A 23,026-nucleotide genomic window follows, 5' to 3' on the forward strand; every position below is an offset into this window, starting at 1 on the left:
TATGTGACTTCAGATTCAAAGACACAGAGAGGCTGAAAGTCAAAAGGTGGGCAAGGAAATTTCATACAAACAGTGGCCAAAAGGGAGCTGGAATGGCTAGACTGATATCAGAGAAAATCGATTTTAAGACACAAATCGAGGATATTAAGAGAAAACTACATTTTATAAGGATGAATCAAGATGTAGTAATTATAAACACAGATGCACCTAAGAAAAGAGCCTAGAAATACATAAAGTAAGAACGGACAGAGCTTCGGGGAGACACAGCTCAGCGGGAACAGTTGGCGACTGCCACACACCCCCCCCAGCGGCCCGGTGAGGGCGGCGCCTGCGGCCAGTTGTGGCCAAAACACCTGCGTTCGCCGAGGAAGCTCTCAGACCAGCGGCCTAACCTCCAGCCTGGAGAAACTGGAAAAAGAAGAGAAGCCTGACCCTGAAGCAGGCAGACCAGAGCGGATATTACATGGAACAGAAAGTGGGAAACACTGGACAAAAACGGATGGATCCAAAAGCTGGCTCGGGGAAGAGACAGGCTCTCACCAGATTGTGGGAGACAAAGAGAAAGAAGATAAATGATTTAAAGTCAAGAGAGGAAGACTTTGCATAGAGATGAAAATGATTTTAACAAGGATTATAACTGTCCATAGAATACTACGGACAAGTGTATTTTAAACAAATTAGGTAACTTAGAAGAAATGGACAAATTCCTACAAAGACACACTCATTAGCCTGAGTCAACAAGAAACAGGAAGTCTGAATATAACTTCTAACAAATAAAGGTTGAATTAGTAATAATAATAATAATAATACACAAACCTTCCCAATAGAAAAGCCTCAGGACAAGGTAGCCTCGCTGATGAATTCTTCCAAAAATTTAATTAACGCAAAATGTTCACATGCTCTTCACAAGCCAAAGCGAAGACACGCCCCAAACCGCACGAACACACAGAGGAACGAACGCTCCTCCCAGGCGTCGCTGATGAGTGCGGACACGATGGCGCCGTGACGACGCAGACCAGACCAGGAACACACTCGAGGGACAACACACACTGTGTCTGATGGGACGCGTCCCACATGCTGGAGTGGTTTGCCACATGACACTTGAGCAGCGTGACACACGGAGAGAAGGCGGCTACAGCGTCGGATGTGTGGTGTGAGCCCGGGGGCAGACCGCCCCCCGCCCTGGGAACACGACTGTGACAGCAGAGAGAACCCGACAGTGTGCCCCAAACAGTCTCTGACAAATGGCGCTGGGACGTGGGACAGCCACATGCAACAGAATGAACTGGGGCCCTACCTCATACCCTGCACAGCGAATAACCCCAAATGGCCAATCACTTAAATGCAGGCAAGAGCTGAACTGAAAAAACTTTTGGAGGAAAACATATGTGTAAATATTTCCAACACTGGATTTGGCGGTGGATTCTTAGATGTGACATTAAAAAATTAATAGCCAAAGAAGTTAGAGTTGTACTTCATCTAACTCTAAAACTTGCATGCAAAAAAAGGACATTATTGAAAGGACATTATCAAGAAAGGGAAAAAGCACTCAGAACAGGAGGAAGTGTTTGCTGATCACACCTCCGACAAGGGCTTGGGGTCCAGAATCCATAAAAGAACCGGGACAGGGAGAGGGTGACAGATCTGAACAGAACACTTCCTGAAGCACGTGTACAAAGGGCCAGTAAACACAGGAAAGGACACTCATCACCATCATCACTAGCACAATACAGATCAAACCCACAGTGACATGCCCACTTCACGCCTGCTACTGAGCATTAAAAATGGAAAAAGTGTTGGCAAGGGTGTGGAGACAGTGCCCCACTGGAGGGAATGTGAACTCTCTCAGCAGAGCCACCTCGGGGTGGCCAGCTGCACACAGGGACACAGGGGGACACACTCTGCAGTACAGGCACACACCCCCCAGGTGGTCCCACACCTCAGGCCCAGCCCACTCCCGAGGGAATGCTGCCCTTGCTCCCACATGCCCTAAGGGGTCTTGACCCTCAGGGGCCCCATGCCAGGCAAAAGGTGGGTGAGGGCACACGGACCGTGAAGGTGGTGAAGACCCAGTCGCTGGGGAGGCCTCTGGGCTCCCTGAACTTGTGGTTGATGTAGCGGTTGAGCTGCTCCATGCTCCACACCGTGTCCTCCTTCAGGAGCACGTACAGCGGGCTCTTCTTCTGCATGAACTGCGGGAAGGCCGTGGTGGCACCTGGAGAGGCACCCCGAGTACCGGAGGCCCTGCCCCCCAGGACATCTTGCAGCAGGCCCGCTGCCGAGACCCCCCCTCGGAGACCTCCTCGGCCACCAAGTCCCCTGCTGATCCTCACGGGGAGGGGGAGGTCCCTCAGGGGGGTCCCACCCAGAATCTTCCCATGAGGACCTTCCACAGAGACCTCTGGCCCCAGGCTCTCTGCACTGAGGTCCTCACAGGGACCCCTCCCCTCGACTCCTAGCCCTACCACGCCTCACCCACACCCAAAGGGAACCAAGCTGTGGTGCCTGGGTGCCAGGCTCCAGGTCACGTCACCAGCACACCTGTGGTGGCTGCAGGGGACTGGTGACGCTGACTGCAGGCAGGAGACGGCCCAGGCCACCTATAGGTCTGTGTTCCTGGGCAGCGGTCTTGTCCCAAGGCTGCAGGGAGGGCCCTCACCTGGTTGGTCAAGTGGCCACTCAGGTCTTGAGAACAGGGATCGTAAAGGTTGAGGGTGAGGCGCGCGTAGCCGTGGCCAAAGAAGACCATGTACGGCACGGTGCAGGCGATGAGCAGGTAGGCGCGCACGTCAAACTTCTTCCCATCCAGCAGCAGCGGGTTCTGGATGTACCTGGGTGCGCACCCGAGGGCTTAGCCCACAGCCAGCCTGGCCCCTGTGCGTCCCTCTGCCCCAACGCCGGCCAGTCCTTCAGTGCCCTCACCACCTGTTCCAGGTGCGACCTGCAGGCTCCCTCCCTTGCTGGGTGCGTGTACATCGGTAGGGGGACATTTCTGAGCCTGAACAGTTCAGGGCAGGGGTGTCAAACCCATTTTCACCGGGGGCCCTCGAGGTTGCCCTCAAAGGGCCAAATGCAATGTTAGGACTGGATAAATGTAACTGCTCCTTCACAGTTAAGCGAGGGCTCGGGGCTGCCACCGGGTAGAGACAGCGCTGGGCCAGATGAAACAAGGTGAAGGGCAGGATTTGGCCTGTGGGCCTTGTGTTCGCCACCTGTGGTTCAGAGAATCCCTGGGTCTCAGCTCCCTTGGTGTCCCCAGACTGCAGCTCTTGCTGGGAGACTAGGCCCCTGGGCAGGGAGGACTGCCTGAAGAAGGAGGCAGGGTGGCACTGGAGACACAGGGAGGGGACATCCCAGGTGGAGGGAGCTGTAGGACTCAAGACACAGGGTTTGGGAGCAGCAGCTTGGGACGGCCATGGGGGAGAGGAGGGTGGCAGACAGCAGCTGAGACAGGACCGCGGTCACACTGGCAGATGGGGAGCTCGAGAAGGACCTTTCTGGGGCAAGACTAGGATCTGGGCCCTGCCCAGAGGCAGAGGGCTGGAGGGAGGGACCGCTCCGGCTGCAGGCTTGAAGGCAGGTGTTGCCCAGGTGGCTTCCTTCAGGACAGAGGAGTAGTGTCCAGGCAGGGGACAAACTGGCTGGTGCCTCCCCGCCCCACTGACGCCGCCCCCACTGACGACCCTCGTGGTGTACAACCCCTCACCTCTGCACAATTCGAGCCTGAGGAGCCCGGAATGGCATCTTGCGGTGCATGGGGTCTTCCTCGATGCTCTGGGTCTTTGCCTGGAGAGTGGCGACTTCCTCCTGGTTCCTGAGCAGAAAGATGCCTTTGCCCTGGTTGGAGGCGGTGGGCTTGCAGATCCACGTCTGGGTCTCTGTGGAGAGAGCCACGAGAGTCCGGGGCCGCCCAAGGCTCCGGACCCTGCCCACTAGCCCCCCAGCACCCGCAAACAACCAGGGTCCTGACCACGCCCACCCAATCCGCCCAGGTCCAACCAGGGCCCTGGCCACGCCCATCCCAGGTCTGGCCACGCCCCAGCCTGAAAGCAGACCCTCCTCGGCTCGAACCACTCCCCTCTCAGCTGTGAACGCGCACAGACTCCGCCCACAGCCCCGACTCCGCCCACCTGGCCCACCTGGCTCCCCTGGTCCCCTTCGGAATCGCGCCCCCATCCGCTGGTAGCCCGGGCCGCACCCTACCTAACTACGCCCCAGTTTTGGTCCCGCCCGGAACGCATCTCTCCGGAGCCGGCCTGGCGTTCAGCGGCGTCTCACCGTCAAAGAGCGTGAAGAATGCCTCTCTCTCCTCCTTGATGTCCAGGCGGTAGGTCTCTGGGAAAAATTCTTCCATTTTCAGGAACCTGGGGGAGCAGGGCGTTGGGGAGACACAAGGAGGGTTCTCTCCCTCCCGCGCAGGCGTGGCGGGGCCTGAGGCAGGCTGGAGGGAGCGCGGCCCCGGGAAGCCGGATCGGGCTCCAGGCTCCCCGGTTTCCCCTGCACCCCCGCGCCACGTCGAGCTGTTCTCTACGAAGCCTTTGCCCCCTGCTCCCTTGCCAGAGCACGCGTGCGGTGCACCTGGCCTCTCTGCAGGCTGCTCACCTGCACCCGGCCCCTCCCCCTCTTCCCTGCTCCCGGCCCCCCACCCTCCTCTGCTGCTCGCGGGGCTCAGGTACTTCTGAGAGGTCAGTTCGGACAGTGCCCAGCATGCCGCCAGCCCGGGGACCTGAGTGCTCCCGGCTGGTCCAAACGTCTTCCACTGGCCTGGGATGCCCTTCAGGGCCTTGCCATCGACCTGAATCAGGCCAGCCTTCAATTTAGGACAGAACGGCCCTGCCCAGCTGAGCTGGGCTGAGTGCATCTACCTCCGCCGCCCCAGGCATCCTGGGCTCATCCACGGGAGCTCCTCGAGGTCGAGTGCTGGGTCGTTTCCAGATCTGCTCCCCAGAGGGACACAGGGCCTGGCCTGAGTGTCCACTCCACAGTGTGTGTGGGACGGACGGGTGTGTGTCTGGAGAGGGGGAATGGGTGGGGGCCTGGAGGTAGGTAGATGGGTGTGTGTGGGGGTGGGTAAGTGGGTTTGGGGTGGAAGTAGATGGAAGAATGACAGGTGCCTGAAGGGGCAGGGGAGAGTTGCTGACTGACATGGGGAGGGCGGATTGGACAGGTAGATCAACTGATGTAGAGACGGCGTCATGGTGACCAGGTGAGGCAGGCTGCCTGCCTGGTGGGGGTGGACAGTGCTCAGGCAGGTGACCAGATGAAGAGTGGGTGAGTGGACATGTGGACACCAGATGGATGAGACCCTGAGCGTCTCAGGCTGCATGCTGGGCAGAGGGCACAGGCGGGCGGACAGTAGCGTAGAGGGTCTTCGGGAGCAGGTACGGGGGTGGGCAGGAGTGGGTGCGGTGGGCAATGAATGACTAAGTGAGGGACACCAAGGGGTGGCTTCGAGGTGGGTGTCTGTAAGGGCTCTGGGGGACTGTGGGGGGTGTAATGGCAGGTGTCTGTAGTGGAGACAGAACGGTGAGTGGAGGGGTCTGTGGGAAGATGGGTGAGTGGCTGGATGTAGGCGGGTGGACAGGACAGAGGGTCGGATGGGGGATGGGGTGGCGGGCCCTGGGTGGTACTGGGGGGGCCCAGGGCGGGCATACTTGGCCTGTGTGCACTGCGACGTCTTGCTGACAACCCTCGAGTACTCCCTGAGGGTGCTGAGAAGCCCGATCTTGGTGGTGAGCAGTCTGTTGTTGGGGATCTGGTACAGCAGCTGCTCGCCTGGCACAACAAAGGCGGGCAGCATGCATGTGACCACAGCAGGGCCGCGGCCACCCAGGCCCCCACGACTCCCGACAGGGAGGGGTGGGGCCTCTCGCCTGCTCTGGGTGGGCCCGAGCCCCTCCCCACTACCTTCCCGGAAGCTGCTGTAGCTGTCCCGACACTTGACCTCACACCACTTGAGCTTGTAGTCACCCCGCCGGCTGTCCTGGATGCGCTGCCAGCCCTTGCTCTTGCAGTAGGAGCTGATTCTGGGGGGGGGGGGGCAGGGCAGAGAGGCAGCTGTGACCCTGGGGCCTTAGGAGCTGGGGGAGGGGACAAGGGGACCTCAGGTGACCTAGCTGAGGCTGGGCTGGGCCCTGGAGGGCAGGGGACTGGGTCTGAGGCTGGAGGCCCCCACTCACATCGAGGCCCCGTTGGTGCCCCCGACATAGAAGAAAGGGCCACAGCCCGTGCTGGGTGACTGCTGCTCCGCCCCCAGCAGGTGCTTCTCCAGGAGGGCAGCCCGGGGCCTGCCGGCAAGCGGGTCCTCCAGGGGGTCTGTGGACAGGGGGGCGGTCTGAGGTTCTGACCTGGCGGGGGGGGGGGCTTTCCCACCCCCTCCCAGCCCTGTCTGAGCCCACCTGCATCCTGGCCCAGCTGGCTCAGCTGACACAGGAGCCTGTCCCTTTGGCTGCTCCCCATTGGTCTCTCATGGGCCCAGCCTGTGAATAAGGGGGTGCACCCTCAGATTCTGGCCCAAGTCTGGTCCAGCTGGGCTCCAGACCAGCAGACCCTTTCCCGCCCATTTCTGGCAGCCCCCGGGCACTGCCCCCAGCCTGTCTGCACACAGCTCCTCCCAGCCACAGGCCTGACTCGTGGGCCTGAGCCCGCCATGCCCCCTAGAAGAGGGGGCGGCCACTACCACTCAGGGTCAGCGGACCCATCCTCACCAACAGGGCCGAGCTCGACGCAGGTCAGGGGCGGGGTGTGAGGCCGGAGCTGGGGGTAGACACGGCAGTGGGGCATGCCCAGGAGGGCGGGGTCACAATGTGCATCATGACATCACGGGTGACCCATGTCAGGCAGGGGTGAGGGGCTCCCCTGCCCTGAGCAGGGGCTGGGTGCAGGGCAGCAGAACGCCTGCCAGACTGTGGGGAGGACACATCTCCCCTCCCCTGATGTTCAGACCCCAGGCTGCTGGCCCCCCCCCCCGGGCATGGCTGTGTGTGGTCCCCCCTTAGACCGCCTCCCCTGGAATGGGGCACCGGGCCCCAGGAGGCCGTACCAGGCCTGCATTCACCTGGTCCCCAGACGTGGCTCCGCCAGACCCCTGTGACCCTTGACCGCTTGCCTCTCCTGGTGCTGACCTGGGCCCGAGGGCGCCGCCCCCGGCGCTGGATGGAGCGGGCGTGGCTGTGGGCCGCAGGGGCCGGGGCGCTGAGGCGGGGGCACCTCTGGGAACTCGTCGCTCCCACCCGTCGGTGGGACCTCCTTGCCGCCTGTTGTCCCAGCCCCCGGATCTGGCAGGCGGTCAGGCCCCTCCTGCTGGGGCAGGGGCGCCTCCTGGGGTCTTGGACTTGGGATTCCAGCGGCAGCCGGCTCCTGTCTCCACGGTGACTGTGGGGCTTGGTGCCCCTCAGGGGCACGGAGGTCTTCTCATTCTGTCTGTCCTGGGCGAGTCCTGCCCTGCAGGAGCGGACCCTCTGGCCTCGGCGCTGCCTGTAAGGAAGGGCCCTTGGCCTTCAGGCGTTCGGAGGGGTGGCTGGGCGGGGGAGGGGAAGCATCCTGTGTCTGAAGCATCCTCGTGGCCTGTCCCCAGGAGTGGGCCTGGCTTTGAGCCCCTGCCATCAACTCAGAACTTTTAGGGACGTTTCAGCTGTCCCTTCACAGGCCCTTCCCAGTTTGGGGGTGGCTTGGGAGGCGAGGACGTTCCGAAGAACTGAAAACCCAGAGTGGGGAGGGGAGCACACTGGGGCTGGGGGGACGAAGGGCTGTGGCCCCTGCACCCAGGGCCCAGGAGGGGTTCTCCAGAGAGGCTGGTTGCTCTGCTGGTCACCCAAGAAGTGCTGCCCAGGGCCTCAGTTGCCACTTAGGAAAGAAGCGAGGGAGCAGAGTCTGACCCAGCTGTGCCCGGCCCTGAGTGGCAGGGTTCCGTGAGTGTCTGCCTGGCTTGGTTCCTGGCACCTGGCAGCAGGTCCCAGGAGCCCTGCTGAGGACAGAGGATCAGCCCCAAGGTACCGACCGACAGCCTCCCCACAGCACCCAACGGGCGGATGCTGCGCCAGCAGGCCTCGGGGGGAGGCCCCCAGGGGTGAGAGATGGACACACAGACTCACGCACTCAGGCACACAGACGCACAGCACACACTCGCACAGAGCAAGAGGACAGGGAGACGTGGCAGGCACAGCACCGGAAGAAAGGCCCCTGGAACACACTGGGGTGGGAGTGGGAGGAGCCCCCGGGGGCTGGGGCTGTCCTGGAATGCGAGGGAACCGGAAGGACAACACAGGCCGGTCACCACCCAGCAAGGAGGACATGGGTGGGAGCCAGACGCAGGGGAGCTGAAGGGGTGCCCGGAGGCGGCTCGGGGGCCACAGACACTGGGAGCAGAGGCTGGGGGTCCTCAGAGGGGCTCCTGAGGGAGGCACTGAGCTGGAGGTCCCCACACAGTCATCTGTCTGCACCCCAGCTCTGCACCCTGGAAGCGGTGGGGCAGCTGCAGCTCCTGCAGGCAGTGGGCTATAGAGACACCCGAGGTCACCACAGGAGCATGCAATGGAGAGGGGCCAACCACCCCCACCCCCGCCCGCGGGGGGGGGGGCAGCCTCCGCCCTGCAGGTGCAGGGGTGGAGGTCGGAGGCAAGCGACAGAAGCAGCCTGGGGAGGTGGCCTTGGGTGGCGGAGACCCTGCCTGCCTCCTACCTCTCTTCGGCTTTTCTAACCGTGTATTTATTATTTGCACAAAGGAGTTATCCTTTCTTGTCACTAAAATTAGCAAATAAAAGCCTGGGCAGGCCCTGTGCTCAGGCCTGCACGTTCAGCCTCGGAAGGACCAAATCTAAACACAGAGACAAAATGTGACGCTCGGAGAGGCAGGGGCCTGCCGTGTCCGCAGGCGAGGACGGCCAGCGCTGGGGCGGGCTAAGGGAAAACTCAGCTTTATAACAGACTTAGAAATAAACCTTTACCTGGCCAGGTGGAGAGACCGGCGGGAAACAGTGCTGCGGCGTGATGGACGGAAGGCCCTCGTGAACCTGCCCAAAACATCCAGCAGAATGAGCAGGCGCCGGAGCCCGGCCCCTCCCAGAGACACGCCCGGCAGCGTGGGGCGAGGGCGGCACTCACATCGCCTGACCGGCTGGCGCCTCCTGAGCAGGCGCGGGCTGTCCTCGGGGACGCGGGTTCCCAGAGGCGTCAGCGGGCTGGGAGACAGGTCTTGTCCTTCGAGAGGGAGCTCGCCCTGAGGAGCCGACACCCCCAGGGGGCACACCCACCTTGGCCCGGCCCTGGGGTCCCTGCCCCTCTCGCCGTGGTCCAGGGGGCATGGGCCCTTTGCAGAGGAGGGCACCCTCCCCCGCCCTCCCCTCCCTGCTTCTCCCTGCTCCTGGGCAGAATCCCAGAGGACCAGCGGGATCCGTAGTGGCCAGGCGGGGGCGCGGACGGCAGACCTTCACGCCAGCAGGGGCCCCTGCTGCCGGCCCACCTCCCCCTCTTACCTGTCCTACAAGCTGGGTGAGCCCTTTGCCCGGGACACAGTGGTGACCTGGCAACTGTCTCCCAGCAACTTAAACCCAGGGCCCAGAGGTGAGCAGGGGGCAGGCGGGCAGTGCCCCTGGGGGTGGGCCCTCCGTTCTCTCCAGGTCATCCCTGCGCCTTTCCAGACCCTCGGATCCACGCTAAGCCCCCAGACCTGAGCCCACAATGCCTTTTGTGTTCACTCGGCTTCCACTGCTGTTACATTCGCCTCAGCCCTCGGCCCAGCCTTGGGGCCCCCACTCTTCAAATCCGCACACGGGGCTCAGCCCCTGAGGGTGGGGGTGCTCCCTCCCCCCTGGGGCTGTGCCTCTGCCCCCGACAGCCTTGCATGGGTCACAAGGAGTCTCTGCTTGGAGGGCCTTTGCTTCTCGTGGGGCCGGATGGCGGCCCCCCAAATGCGTCTGCCGTCTCAGCCCCAGAACCTGTGATGTGATCTCATTTGGGAACAGGGTCGGTGCAGTTGTGATGAAGTTGGGGGGGCGTGAGCTGAGGCCCTCCTGGGTCCTCTGGGGAACCATAACTCCAGGGACCAGTGTCCTCACGAGGAGCCACAAGCCCAGGGACACCTGAGCCACCGGGGGGCTGGGAAGGCCAGAAGGACCCCCCGCCCCCAGCAGCCTCAGAGGGAGCAGCCTCGGCTCCATTCCTGACTCTGCAAGGCGGGCTGTGGCCCTAGAATGCCCGCTGCCCTTAAACCTGTCCTTCCTTCTTGGGGTCAGACCCCTGAGGTACTCAGGTTGCTAGGCCGGCCGAAGTGCCTTGGTCCCCAGCTCCTCTTGGGCTCGGGCGAGTTAGCCCCTGCTCACTGGACACCAGGAACTCAGAGGCCTCAAAACCGGAGACACTGGCCAGCGTGGTGCCGCCCCAGCCCCAGCCTCTGTCTCTGCACAGCAGGGGCTGTGGGTGTGCCCGGCCTGAGTGTGCTGGGGGCAAAGGCAGCGGTCAGCGCCCCTGGGGCTGCGGGAGGGGGTGAGGTGAAGGCCCTGTGTCCTTTGGGCAGTCAGCACCTTGATGGGCTGGGCCCAGCCTCCTGGGCCCTCCTCACAGGTTCCAGGCAGCCTCTGGCCTCTGCTTGTCTCCCGTCTGCAGGGCCCCCTTGGTCACCTGTCCAGAGAGGCCTGGGGCCGCGCTCTAGAATGTGGTTGCACAGACCATGTTCAGGGGAGACTCGGGGAGAGGGGAGACTGGGGGAGGTGCAGGGACCTCCCCTGGGGGCCCACCCCCCACTCTGTCGGCCAAGCCCTTGGTCTAACACAGGGTCTGGGGCTCTGTCCTCAGTGGGTCTTTGGGAAGCCAAGGGTCAGGGAACTTGGGGAAAGGAAGAGGCCATGAGGCTGGGGGCGTCAGCATCAGAGTTTGGTTTGGGGGACGACTTTAGACAGACATCTCGAATATCAGTACAGGGAGAGGGTGGGGGGGGCCCACAGACTTGAGAGGCGCTGTGTTGCACCAGGAGAGCGTGCCCCTAACTGCCCAGGCCTCAGACAGGTTGTGGGGACCTACCTGGTGGGGACCCTGAGCTGAGAGCCGAGGCAGGAAGGTGGCTGCACCCTGCCTGTCCCAGGTGACACTGCCCAGGTGGGTGGGACAACCCAGGGTCTCTGGGGTGCTCGTCCCTGCCCTGGGCTGGGGTGCAGTCAGTCTTGTCCTCCTGTGGGCCCCTCACCTGGTACATGTCGGGGGCGGAAGATGAGGTCACCCCCCTGGAGAGGGTCCCAGGCTGGGCTGCTGTGGGGGTGGGCTGTGCCTGGAGGTGAACGCAGACCAGTCCTCGGTGCCCCACACCCTTTGTTACCCCAGCAGTTTATTTTGGCTGCCACAGAAAGCCCGGCCCAGGGTCGGCAGTCTCCCCCCATCCCCCGGTGGGGGCAACAAGGGCTGGGATGTCCCCGTGCGGACTGTGCTACTGCGGCGGCGACACAAGGGCAGGGTGCACCGCCTGGTCCGGCCACCTCGGGGCCCGACAGACCATGGGCCTCCCCCTCCAACCAGTGTCCAGCGGGAGCCCCTCTTCTGGCGGCGACCAGGCCGTGGATGGACGGCATTACCAGACAGTATTAGACAGAAAGACCCAGGTCTAACCGTGTCTGGTAAGACGCCCATCGCAGGCTGCCTGTCCTACGGTGTTCGGCTGGGTGGCAGGACCCCCAGGTCCTCCTGAGTCTGCAGAGAGCCACCCCACCCCGCGGCCCCTGCCCCGGTGTCTAACCGGAGCCTCCCAGGACTGGGCTGCCCCGAGGAGGGCCTCACAGGGACCTGGTCCCAGCTCGTAGCCCCCCTGGCCCAGGTGTGTGTGTGTGCGCGCGCGCGTGAGCATCTGGTTACCCTGCACTTGACCCTGAGTCAGCACACAGTTAATGAGTTAACAGGCGGCCAGGGGCAGACCCTCCTCCCTGGGAGACCAGCTGGGGCCTGGATGGGGTGGGGTTCCTGGGCTGGGGGGCTCCCAGGCAGGTCTGGGGGCCTGAGTCCTGGCTTCCAGTTGAGAAGATGAAACCAAGGGGCCCCGGCTTCAATTCCAGACTGCATTTCCATTTTTGCCTGTGACACTTTGAGGGCTGGTGGGGGAGGGGGACCACCCTCATCCGGGAGTAGAAGCCGGTGGGCTGGGGCCAGGCACATGGATGCACTGTCCTTCCTGTGGCCCCAGGGGACCACCGAAGCTGGCTCCCCCGACAGAGCCCTGTGAGAGGTCAGTGCCTGCTGCGGCCCCCCGATGGGGGCCTCTCAGGAGGGCCAGCTCCCAACGGCCTATGTGGTTGGGGTGCCCTAGGACAGCCACAGCGGACGTGGGACCCTGCGTGGTTGAGGGAGGGGCTGGAAGGGAAGGTGGTTGGGGGCAGGCCTGGCTGCTGCCCGCTCTGGACCAGGCCAAAGACGAATTTCCTGGAGTGGCCGCTGCCCAGCTGGCTGTTGATTCTGGGAGGTCCTCAGGGCCGGGTAGCAGCAAGTACGTCGGAGCAAAGGGCGCAGGCCAGGTCCCCGGACGAGGTTGGCGTGCAGGATGGGGGCACTGCCACCCTTGTCCGGTCCCAGTGTCCTGGCCCTAACTCTGTCTCCTGGGGTCAGTTGCTGTGGGCTCTGCGTGTGGGGAGCAGGACAGCGTGTCCCCGGGCCGCGTCCTGGCAGCGAGCGGCGGGCCACCTTTGAGCATCGTTACCAGACAGTGTTAGAGCCGAGCCGAGAAGTCCAGCACTGTCCGGTAAGATGCCCACAGGGGCCCAGGTGCGCCTCGGCCCGAGGACACGGGGGACACGCGGTGCCCGCCCCAGGCGGGAGGCCTGTGAGCTCCCACTTTGTCCAGAGTGAGGGACATGGGGCTGGTCTATCAGGCGCCCGTGTCCCCCACACTCTGCGCGACCCACGCCTGTGAGGGGCAGCGTGGTGCCCGGCCGGGCCCCGTGGGCAGGGCCGAGACACCTGCCGTCCAAATCCCGGGTCGCTGTCATGGGCGCTCAGTGCGGTTGCAGAAAAGCCTTTTGTTCTCGGGGCTGAGCAGGGGCTTCAGACCCAGTTGGGCCCCTGGGAGGGGCCTGCCCAAGGTCAGCTTTCTGCCCCATACCCCCCCCCCCGGAAGCCAACAGGCAGGACAGTGTGGGGGGCCTGTGGGCAGGTGACACCCTGTGGCCTGTGTGGGGGGAGAGGGGCGGGGCTCCGGCTGAAGGGGCGGCCCCGTCGCTGCTGGCAGGGCACCTCCGTCATCATTACCAGGCAGTATTAGAGACCCGACTCCATCCAATGCTGCCCAGTAAGATGGCGGTGGCCGCCCCGGTGGGTCTGGGGGCCGCCCAGCAGGGGCAGGAGGGGGCTCGGCGTGGGGGTGCTCGGCAGCCTGAGGGAGACCCACATTCTGCGAGGACACTGCAGTGAAGAGGCGCTGGGAGGGACGGGGCTCACTCGAGGGGCCCAGGTGCCCCCCAGGCCCCGCCTGTGGGGCGCAGCCTGGAGAAGTCTGGGCTGTCGCATGTGGAAGTCCCGGGGGGACGGACCCACAGGCACCCTCCCTACGGGCCAGCCCCTCCGTCCTAGCAGGGCTGCCAGCTCTGGGCGTGGGGTGGGCACCCAAGGAGGGGCCAGGTGTCCTGCCCCCGGGAGGTCGGAGCCCCAGTGCTCAGGGGCAGAGTGGAGGCACCCTCCGGGTGGTCCAGGGGAAAGGCCTGGATGGCAGGCGCGGCCCCTTGGAGCCCCGGGCGAGCCCGTGTCTGAGGCGGGAGGGGCGTTGTGCAGTGGCCACAGCACGGGCCTCTGCCCCTGGACGCCGCCCCAGCTGTCTGCAACCCGGCCCCTCCTGCCCTTGTCAAGGGTGAGGACTGAGGGAGGCCTGGCTCTGAGGCAGGACAGCCCCTCGGGGCCTGCTTCCCCCCCCCCCCCCCGCGCCGGGCAGGGCAGGCCTCTGGGGCCCCAGCATCCCCACCTTGCGCAGTGCGGTCTCTCACCAGTGAGGCCACAGGAGGGGCTGTCTGCTGGCCCTGGCCGCTGTTGGCCATGAAGTCCAAAGGCAAGAAGGCGCTGGCCCTGCAGGGGGGTGAGAGGGGGGCCCTATTCAGCCTGTGCTCACCAGTCTGGGGTCGAACCCCAGAGCAGATGGGATGGAGCCCCCAAACACAGGATGTAGGACTACAGCCCCCAGTGCCTGCCAGAGACAAGCCAGTCTTTAGTGGTGACCCCCCAGGACAGGGGTGTTCAGAGTGGGGGTTCTGGAAGTTGGAATATCTGTAGCCCCCACCCTACTCAAGGCCCAGACCGGGGGCCCCGGCATGGGGCTGAGACCCTGGCGCCCTGCCCTGGGGAGCCCGAGGGCTCTGTCCTGCCTCCTGTCCCTCCCTGTCCCCTGTACAGTGGCACCTGGGCCTGGAGAGCCAGCCAGAGCTGCTTCTCAAGTTTTCCGGCATCTTCCACCCACAGAGGCTGCAGGGAGGAGGTGGGGGCCCTTTCCTGATCCCCCCAGGTAGCGGCTGACCACAACAAAGGCTGTGTCCACCCCACCCCCGCCTCAGCCAGGTCCACCCGGTTCTCCAGCCCAGTCCTGGGGACGGCCGACCGACAGTCTTCAGAACACCTGACCCTGACGAAGGGCCCTGGGGGGGGTGCCCGGGCTGCTGCTCTGTGCCCCATCCCCACCGCTGGGCCCTCCTGGCTGCTCGGGGTCTGTCGCTCGGACTTGTGGAATTCAGCGTGTGGCAGGGACACAGCTGCACTGTCTTCCGAGCTGCGTGAACCAGTCAGGCTTCACTTGCAGAGCTAAGTTAAATTTCAGCTTCACTCTGCACTGCCAGGCCCTGGGGGGAGGCAGTGGGGGCTGAGAGAGGGGGTGCGGGCGGGTGCCCAGCGTCCCACCCTGTGGCCAGCCCTCTGAGCATAGCCCAGCCTCCCTGCTCACAGCCCCAGAGCTGGGGCCTGGTGTCCCTGGAGCCCTTGCCGCTCAGGGCCAGCCTTCCTGGGGGGAACATCGGCCTGAGAGGACCCACAGCTGGCCCGGCCACAAGCCAGGTGGACGGGAGCCCCTGCTGTCTGCTGCCCGCCAGCTTCCCAGCCATTACGTTCTCAGGAGAGGTGCACAACAGCCAGACAGACAGACACAGGGACAGGCCCAGGTGTGGGCCTCGGGAAGCTTTCTTCGAACTTCCAGGTCGAGCCCGTGTGACCCCCAGGCAAAGACGGAGCGCGGCCTGCGGTCCAGGGCCTGGGCCGGGGAGCCCCAGCAGCTGGGACGTGGAAAGGAAGGTCCCCTGCGGCCACATGGGGTCCCGGCAGGGAGTGAAGCCAGCGCCCTGGGGCGGGTTGCGGCCTCGTTAATCGTCACCTTGACGACCAGGCGCGGCTCGGGCGACCGGAGGAAGGAGCCCTGGCACAGCGAACGCCCGTCTCAGGGCAGCGGCCTGTGGGCCCCGGGCAGGCGGAGAAGCGGGTCCCGGCGTGGAGAACTCGCTCTCCGCTGGTTAACCTGCCCGGCGGGCCTTAATCAATGGTGAGGCCCGCAGAGAACAAAGCGCTGAAACCCAACCCCGCGCGTGTGGGGGGAGGCGGGGGCGTCCTCCGAGGGCCGGTCTCCAGCCGCGGGGCCGCGTCGCTCCGCGAGGACGCCGCCATTTCCCTCCCGGCCGCGCCCCCGCCCTGCGGCGGCGCCCTGCACCGCGCGCCCCGCGCGGCCGCACTGCTCCCCAGGGCCCGTGCCTCCGCAGACCCTCCGCCTTCTAAATTCACGCGAACATTCCCACAAACCGGTTTTGCAAATTGCCAGAATGTTGGAAGGGACAGCAGGCTGCGTCCACACCTATGGCTGCTTTGCGTTTTCATAAACATAAAACTTATTTTGCTAATTCAACACCCTGCTAATCGCCTTAACTCTCAAGCATTTCATCGGGGTTACTAGACAAAAGCCAAACAAAACAAGCCCAACCTATTTTCCCCCCTAAAAATTTGCGAACAACGAGCTCGACAGTACGTCTCAGAAAACCTGCCGCACACCCCACGGGCCTGAACACCTCCCAGCCCTGGAACCTGCCCCCGAAACGGCGGCGCTCCCGGATGAGCCGCGGTGTGGCTCCCGTGCATTCCAGTCAAGGATCCAGAGGACAGACTTTGGTCTCGGCCCCGAGGAATCCTGTTGGCCAGGGCCAGCCCACTCCTTCTCCGAGCTGGTTCCGGCTTTGTGAGCACCTCCAACCCGGACGGGTTAGAAAGAGCCTGGAGCCAGGCCGGACCGGCTCTGCCCGGAGCTCTGGCTGTCCCGGGGTGGCCGCCGGCAAAGCCTAGCCCAGCCCAGGAACACACTCCAGAGCCCGGCGCCCAGGTCCTCCCCACCCCAGCCCGCAGGGAGCAAGGTGCCCCTGGATCAGCACAGCATTGGGGAAGGAGCTTCCCAGAAGGGCTGTGTTGGGGCAGAAGGTGGAAACCCTCACTGTCGTTGAACCCGGCTGCCCTCTGGGTGGGGCAGAGCCCGTGCACACCGGCCCTGCAGATGCGGCCTATGGACCCCAAGTGGCCGAACCCAAGATGGCTTCGCCCCAACACCCAGCGCACCCGGCCCAAGGGGCTCACCTCCTCAGAGGAGAAGGACCACCCTTCCCCGAGTCCTGACTGCAGGCCCATCGCCACGGCTGCCACGTCCCGCCTGGGTCAGCCGTGCGGGGGACGGCGGCAGGCACCTGGAGGCTCTCCCCACAGAGCGGCCTCCCCGGGCTCCTCCGCCTCCTGCTTACCTGCCCCGACAGGTTCTGCACCTGGAGGAGGAGGGTGGGAGGCTGCTCCCTGCCCCCAGCCTGGCGGCCGGGCTGCTGTGTCCTGTCCAGCACCGTCCCTGTGCCCAAGACCCACCAGGCCTCAGAATGGACACTGGAGAAGCTTTGGCAGCAGTGACCCCAAATACCTGTCAGCTCAGGACAGAGGTTAGGCTTTGGTCCCACCTGCTCCCCCAGCCTTGCTGTAGGGGGGCCGGGAGGGCAGCCGCCCCCTGGGAAGACCATCCCCTGCCTCCCTCCGCTGAGACTCCACACAAAGGAGAAGCTGAAGTCCACATCCACACTTGCAGGTGGGCAGCTCGCCTGGTCTCCAGGAAGTTGGGAGAGTGACGGGGACAATGGAGGTGGTGGCCGGTCCTCCTGCTGCGGCAGAGAGCAGGGCAGGGCCGGGAAGAGACGGCGTGGCCCTGGGCTCGCCTTACATGCAGGGCCTCACCCCGCCCCACACAGGTGCCTGCTCACCACCGACCAATCTCTGCTCCTGGCTTCCGACAGGTGTGTCCCCCGGGCTCCCATAGGCCAGCAGGGAGGCAGTTACATGACGCGGGCCACAGGGCGGGCGGCAGGCCCCGCATGCATTCCTGCCCCCGCCTCGCCCCCCCGGGGGCCCAGGTTGAACAAAAACCAGGGCAGAGAGCTTCTGTAGGAGCGGCAGTGGGGCGTGCGTGGGGCGGTGGCGGGGTGGGGGGGGGCTCCCAGCAGGCCCTGAGCTCAGCCTCGCTGGAAGAGGCAGGGGGCCGAGAGGGGTCACAGCCTGCACCCTCTCTTTCCGGGGGGGGCCCACAAAGGCCCTCTGCCTGCCCCTCACTCCCTCCACCTGCAGCTTCCCATGAACAAAGCACAGGGCCGTGCCCGCCCCTCACTCCCGGGCCCCAGCCTCAGCCGTGGCGGCTGCAAGGGCTGCCCCCCATGGTTCCCTGGGAGCCCTTCTGCTGCCTGTCGCACAGGCGGGGGGAGCGAGGCTGTGTCAGCCCCGTCCTGTGGGGGTTGGAAGGACCGCAGGGTGGGGAGGCCCGGGACTCCGGCCGGGGTGGCGAGGTGGCCCTCCCGACTTGACAGAAGGGGCCGCGTTGACATCAGCCCAACCCGCAGAGCTCCCCAGGGGCCCAGCGCTTTCCACAGTGAGCTCCGGCAGCTCTGCCGCAGACCCCCGGCGACGGGCCAGCCCCAGAGTGCGTGCTCGCCGTTCTTCAACCCCGGGTCAGGACTTCGTGGGGCCTTGTCTTTCTGCCCAGGGACAGACCTGGCAGGAGGGCGTGCGGCCACCGCAGAACGCCCCCCAACAGCCGAATCATGTCAGGAGGGCTGCCTCCCAGTTGGCCTTTGTCCCTTCTGCACAGGGGCCCCCCAAAAGTTGCTGTGGGCCCGGACCACTGGGGTCACTGTCGGAGAACATGAACCCTCCCACTGCCCCTCAGGACAGGGCTCTGAGTCCCCGGTCCCTGCGTGTCCCCATCCTAGCCCGTTCCCCAGCCCGGCCTCGTGACCCACAGGGCTGTGCTGGGGGTGGGGGCACCATAGGCAGGCGGGCTCCTCCCCGGCCTCCAGAGGGCAGAGCACCCAGGGGCTGGTCTGGTCCCCCTGGCCTCGAGGCAGAGTTTCTGGAAGCCAGTCCTGGAAGCATTAGTGACCTCTGACCCTCCAAACCACTGACCTCCAGACCCTCGGGCTGTGGAGGACACACACACCTTTGGCAAGACACCCACCCACCCGATATCCACCGGGGTGCCTGTGTTTGAGTGGGGAGGTCGAGACGGCCCTGGCTGGTGGCACTCCTGCCTTGGGGAACCCGAGGCGCGGCTCACTAACCCCAAACCTGGAGGCGTTTGCAGGTGGGTGGGAGTGGGAGGAGGGGCTGCTCGCTGCAGACCCTTCCCAGGCTGACACCCGGCCCCGCCTCCCGCCCTCAGTCTCAGTCCTGGTCAGGGCCTCCTGGCTCAGCCAGATGTGCTGGGCCGGGGCTGACGGGCACGGCGTTGCCGGGCTCCAGACGCTCCCAGGAGGACACGGGGCTGCCAGATGGAGCTGCCGTCATTTCATGGAGCCCCCAAGTGCTTCTGATCGGGACGTGGCGGGGATCGAAGGAGGGACAGTCACGTGAAAAGCAGGGCCCCCCACCCTGACCCTTGGAGGAGGAAGTGCTAGAAGCCAGTCCCCCTGAGTCCTGGGACCTGGTTATCCCGGCAGCACCTGGTCTGTCCTGGCTACTCTGACTGTGTCGCTGGCCACCAGTTCCAGTGCTCTGCCCTCGGATGCAGAAACACCAGGTCCTGGTCAGGCTGCCCAGCCCAGGGGTGAAAGACGGCACATTTCACGCGGGGGTTTTGTACTACAGCGGCACCAGGGCGCTGCCGCAGCAGCAAAGTGGGGACAGAGAAGACCCCGCCATGTGCCCCTCCAGTCGGGCCTGGGCCTTTATCACCAACTCCTGCCCCGGTGAGAGGCCGCCCCCCTGGCCACAGCTGGGTCTTCGAGCCACAGTCCCGGCCCAGGAGTGGAAAGGCCAGGATGCAGCTGAGCCGTGGCCACGTGGAGGCCGGCCCCTCGGGCCGACCTGCTGGCCAGGGGTCGAGGCTCTGGGCTGCATGGCAGGGTGGTCTAGTTGTGAGTGCCCCTGGCTGGTCACTTTGGAGAGGGGGACTGTTGTCTGGCTGACCACCAGCTCCCTGACCTTGCTGTGACCACCCCCATGCCTCTCCTAGCACTGTTTTGCCTGAGCCCCAAATAGAGTAAAACTGACCCCGAGCCACCTGAGGCACCTTGTGGGGTGAGACGGCCGAGGACCAGCGGGCGCCCTGGGCAGGACTGGGACACCTCTCCTCACTTGGCGGCAGCCAGTCCAGATGTCCCCTTTGCTCCGAGTCATCACCGCCAGCCCAGCTGGGCCCCGGGATCCTCTGGTGTCTGTGAGCTCTGCTGGCAGCCAGCTTTGGGGACCTGAGCGAGGTACGGTCGCCCCTGGCCAAGCAGCACGGAGCTGTCACCAGCTGGGAGGGTGGCCTGGACCCTGGCTGGCACAGGTCTCTCTGGGGCAGCATCCCCCACCCCAGGATGTGGGGGGGGTGGGCACAGCCTGGTGAGTGCCCAAGTTCTGAGCGGTCAGCTTGGGCCGCCCACAGCACGCCAGGCCCACGTGACCCTGCCTGGTGGGTGGCGGCTGCCAGGGTCACTGGAGAAACCAGTGGCCTCCAGACAAAGGCTCCTCGGGCCACCTGGTGGGTGTGGACATTTCCATGACAGCAGGAGGGGATGCGGCAGGCAAATGGGCTCCCCAGAGGCGAGTGGTGGGGTGGGGGGCTGTTTGGGGGGGTGACTAAAGCCACCCCCACACTTGGGGACACAGTGGGCTGGTGGAAGAGCTGGCCTGGCTGGGCTGAGGCCTCCCTGGGCGGGGCTGCAGGACAAAGGGCCACTGTGCTGCTGGAGGCGCCTCAGGCAGGTCGGCCAGCCACTGACTGCCCAGGGTCCGGCAGCCGCAGCCTGGGGGCCAGGCCGTGGGGACTCGCCTTCCTCTGGGGCAACTTTGGGACCTGGAGTCTTTGGGGCTTGGACTCAGGGCTGGGTCCTCTCCTGCGCCCTGGGGGCCCCGGGCTCAGAGGCACCTGCCTGCCCTGGTTTCTCCAGCTCTGGTCTGCGTCTCCCTCCAGCCCCCGGGCTCCTTCGGCTCAGCTCACGGCCTCAGGGGGAGCAAACACCGGGGGCAGGTGTGGGTGGGTGCCCCGGGGCAGCCACCCGGGGGTCAGCGCTCCGCACGCAGGCAGCAAATTCTGTCACCCACCCTCCTCGGTCCTCCTGCAAGTCCGAGCCGGCGGCCTGTGCTGGGCTGTCCCCCGAAGGCTCATTTTGCCTTCGGCCACCCAATCAGCACTTTTGTAGGACGCAGGCTTCCTCAGCCAGACGGGGAGGGAGGTCGGCTCACAGGCCCAGCAGAGCCAGACCCTGGTATATGCGGCTCAGACCGGGAAGTTCTGCCCTGCCCCGGGCCCCCCCCACTGGGCACCAGCTCTGCCGCTCGGACCCCCCAGTGGTGTCTCTCTGGGGAGCTGAGGACGCAGCAGAGACCCTGCCCTTGCCACCCCAAGGGGAAGGCTGTGCAGGCTCCCTCTGCTCCCCAGGGGGGTGGGGCTGCAGCCCGAGTCTCTGGACCCGCCCACCCGCCTCACTTCCTGCCCTTGGTCCTCGGGGCCAGGTGCTTCCCTGCCCGGGTGGGCGGCGCTGCCAGGTGGGCATGGCCTGCGGGCAGTGGCGGGCGGGGAGGGGGGTCCGCCCTGCTGCACCCACCTGCTGACCTGTCTTTCCACCCCGTCTCAGCCTGGCTCTTCCTGCTGGGCCCCAGGGACCCAGGGCCGCTGGCTGCCCCAGGCTCAGGGCAGGAGGGCTGTCACCCAAGGCCCCTCCCCAAGCCCCCGATCTGGCTGGGAGGCCAGGTGGACGTGCCTGTGGACGGGGAAGGTTAACCCGGCACTGGGGCCCCCTCCAGCCCTCCTGGACAGATTTCAGCCACCCCCTCCCCGCTCCCCGTCCTGGACCACACTCTCAGGCCCCGGCCGTGCCGGCAGCGACCTCCACAGACCCTGCCAACACCTTGGCCCACTCCCACAGCCTGGCCTAGCCTTGACCTTCTTAACCCCTTCCACCTGAGACCCGGCAGCGTCTGTGCCTTTCTCAGGTGGTGCCCCTGAGGGCCGTACCTGGTCACGGCTTCCAGCACACGCTGAGCCAGAAGCCCGAAACCCTGCAAACCTCACCCTCAGACGAGGTCTCCTGCCAGGCCTCTGTTTTCCGACCCTCAGACGGCCCACTCCCTCCTCCTTGAGTGCCCGCCAGACCCTCTTCAACCCTCTGGAGCTGCCACAGTCCCCTGCCCCCACTGCCTCCAGGGTGCCCAGCCCAGCAGTCAGCCCTCGGGCCTCCTCAGCCCGGCCTGTGGGCAGCTGGCACTGTGTGCCCTCCGAGCCTCCACTCTGCTCGTCTGCCGGAGCCCGAGGCACCCCGGGTCCGCCCTGGGACGCAGCGGTGGGTGTAGACGGAGCCCTGTGTGCCTCGAGATCTGGGGGCTGGGGAGGACCCAGAACTGTCCTCCCTGGTGTCCCGTGGTCTCAGCTCAGACTTCCTGCTGGCTCTGCCTGAGAGTTTGGGAGTTTTCTGGGTGGAGAACCTAGCTGGCTGTCATAGGTGCGCAGAGACCCCGGGCGGGAAACACGTCTGGCGACTCCTCAGGTGGTATGAACAGAGGCCACAGTGCCAGGGAGGAAGAGAGACAGGAGTGAGCAGGGGTCCCAAACCAGAGGGAGAGGGGCCCAGGGGGACCATTGCCCACACGGGGTGCACCACCCAGCCGTGGTGCTGGGCCGCCCCCGCTCACCAAGACCACTGCGGCGCCAAGCCATCGTCGAGTCGAAGCGTCGACGAGCCGAGGACCTGCCATGGACAGACCGGGCTGCACAGAAGGGGAGGCCGGGCTCCGGGGCTGAGTGAGCACCAGTGCTGAGTCCCAGGAGCCGGGAGTAGCCGTCTGTTCTGGGGACCTGGGGGTGGAAACGAAAGTGAGGGCGGGTGTCTGACGGGACCACCTCCTCGTAGGAAGCTGGGAGCCCCGAGGGTTCCGCCCCCCCAGTGAGAACAGAGTGACAGTGAGCCCCACTCTAGGGAGGCAGGGCCACCGAAGTTCAGGCCACCTCCGTATTCCCTGGAACCTCAGGTCAAGGAGGTCCCGGGCCAGGTGAGCCCCAGGTGCCAGGCAGAAGGTCAAATTGGGAAGGTGCCTGCACCCCCGGCCATCAGGTCACCCCACGAGTTTCCAGGCACAGTGCCCCACGCACGGCCAAAGCCGCCCAGGCCTGCGGGGTGCACCACGCCACCAGCAGGGCCTCCGAGACCGCAGCCATCGACACAGACATAAAGCAGCGAAACTTAGTTGCTGAAAAATAAGAAAGAGGCTTAATATCTTCAGGGAAATGAAGTTTAAAAAACTCACATGGTAGATTTTGAAAAAGAAGCCAAACAGCCCTTCAACCATGAGAACATGTAACAGCCACCACTTACAACTCGGGGGGTAGGTTTCCAGCTGGGGGCAAAGTCAGCGAAAGGAAAACTAGGGTAGAGGCGAGAAAATTTTATCCAGAGTAAAGGCGAGAGGAAAAGGAGACATTTCGGAAAATACAGAAGGGAGGGAAAGATGCATGTCATTCTTTCTGGTTATACAGGCGTGACACACACATGTATATTGGAGACGCAGAAGAGGAGAGAACGGGGGAACTCATGTCTGAAGG

At 64.7% G+C, this 23,026-nt stretch overlaps 1 protein-coding gene across 1 annotated transcript in view; it reads right to left on the reverse strand.

Moving 5' to 3' along the window:
• Positions 1-23,026, reverse strand: part of TTLL10 (tubulin tyrosine ligase like 10) — a 32,979-nt gene that overhangs the window by 2,179 nt on the left and 7,774 nt on the right. The window contains exons 4-19 of the mRNA XM_053660196.1: positions 22,120-22,282; positions 16,716-16,813; positions 14,351-14,421; positions 13,950-14,028; positions 11,180-11,260; positions 8,946-9,217; positions 7,058-7,476; positions 6,399-6,479; positions 6,180-6,315; positions 5,908-6,026; positions 5,655-5,775; positions 4,866-4,937; positions 4,279-4,364; positions 3,707-3,878; positions 2,660-2,831; positions 2,052-2,192 (exon numbers count right to left, since the gene is read on the reverse strand). Coding sequence (XP_053516171.1) covers positions 2,052-2,192; positions 2,660-2,831; positions 3,707-3,878; positions 4,279-4,364; positions 4,866-4,937; positions 5,655-5,775; positions 5,908-6,026; positions 6,180-6,315; positions 6,399-6,479; positions 7,058-7,476; positions 8,946-9,217; positions 11,180-11,260; positions 13,950-14,028; positions 14,351-14,421; positions 16,716-16,813; positions 22,120-22,282 — 2,283 coding nt within the window. The remainder of the gene's footprint in view (positions 1-2,051; positions 2,193-2,659; positions 2,832-3,706; positions 3,879-4,278; positions 4,365-4,865; positions 4,938-5,654; positions 5,776-5,907; positions 6,027-6,179; positions 6,316-6,398; positions 6,480-7,057; positions 7,477-8,945; positions 9,218-11,179; positions 11,261-13,949; positions 14,029-14,350; positions 14,422-16,715; positions 16,814-22,119; positions 22,283-23,026) is intronic.

This window comes from Artibeus jamaicensis, unplaced genomic scaffold, assembly GCF_021234435.1.
Source record: "Artibeus jamaicensis isolate MK-2021 breed Jamaican fruit bat unplaced genomic scaffold, CSHL_Jam_final scaffold_847, whole genome shotgun sequence".
Lineage (NCBI taxonomy): Eukaryota > Metazoa > Chordata > Mammalia > Chiroptera > Phyllostomidae > Artibeus > Artibeus jamaicensis.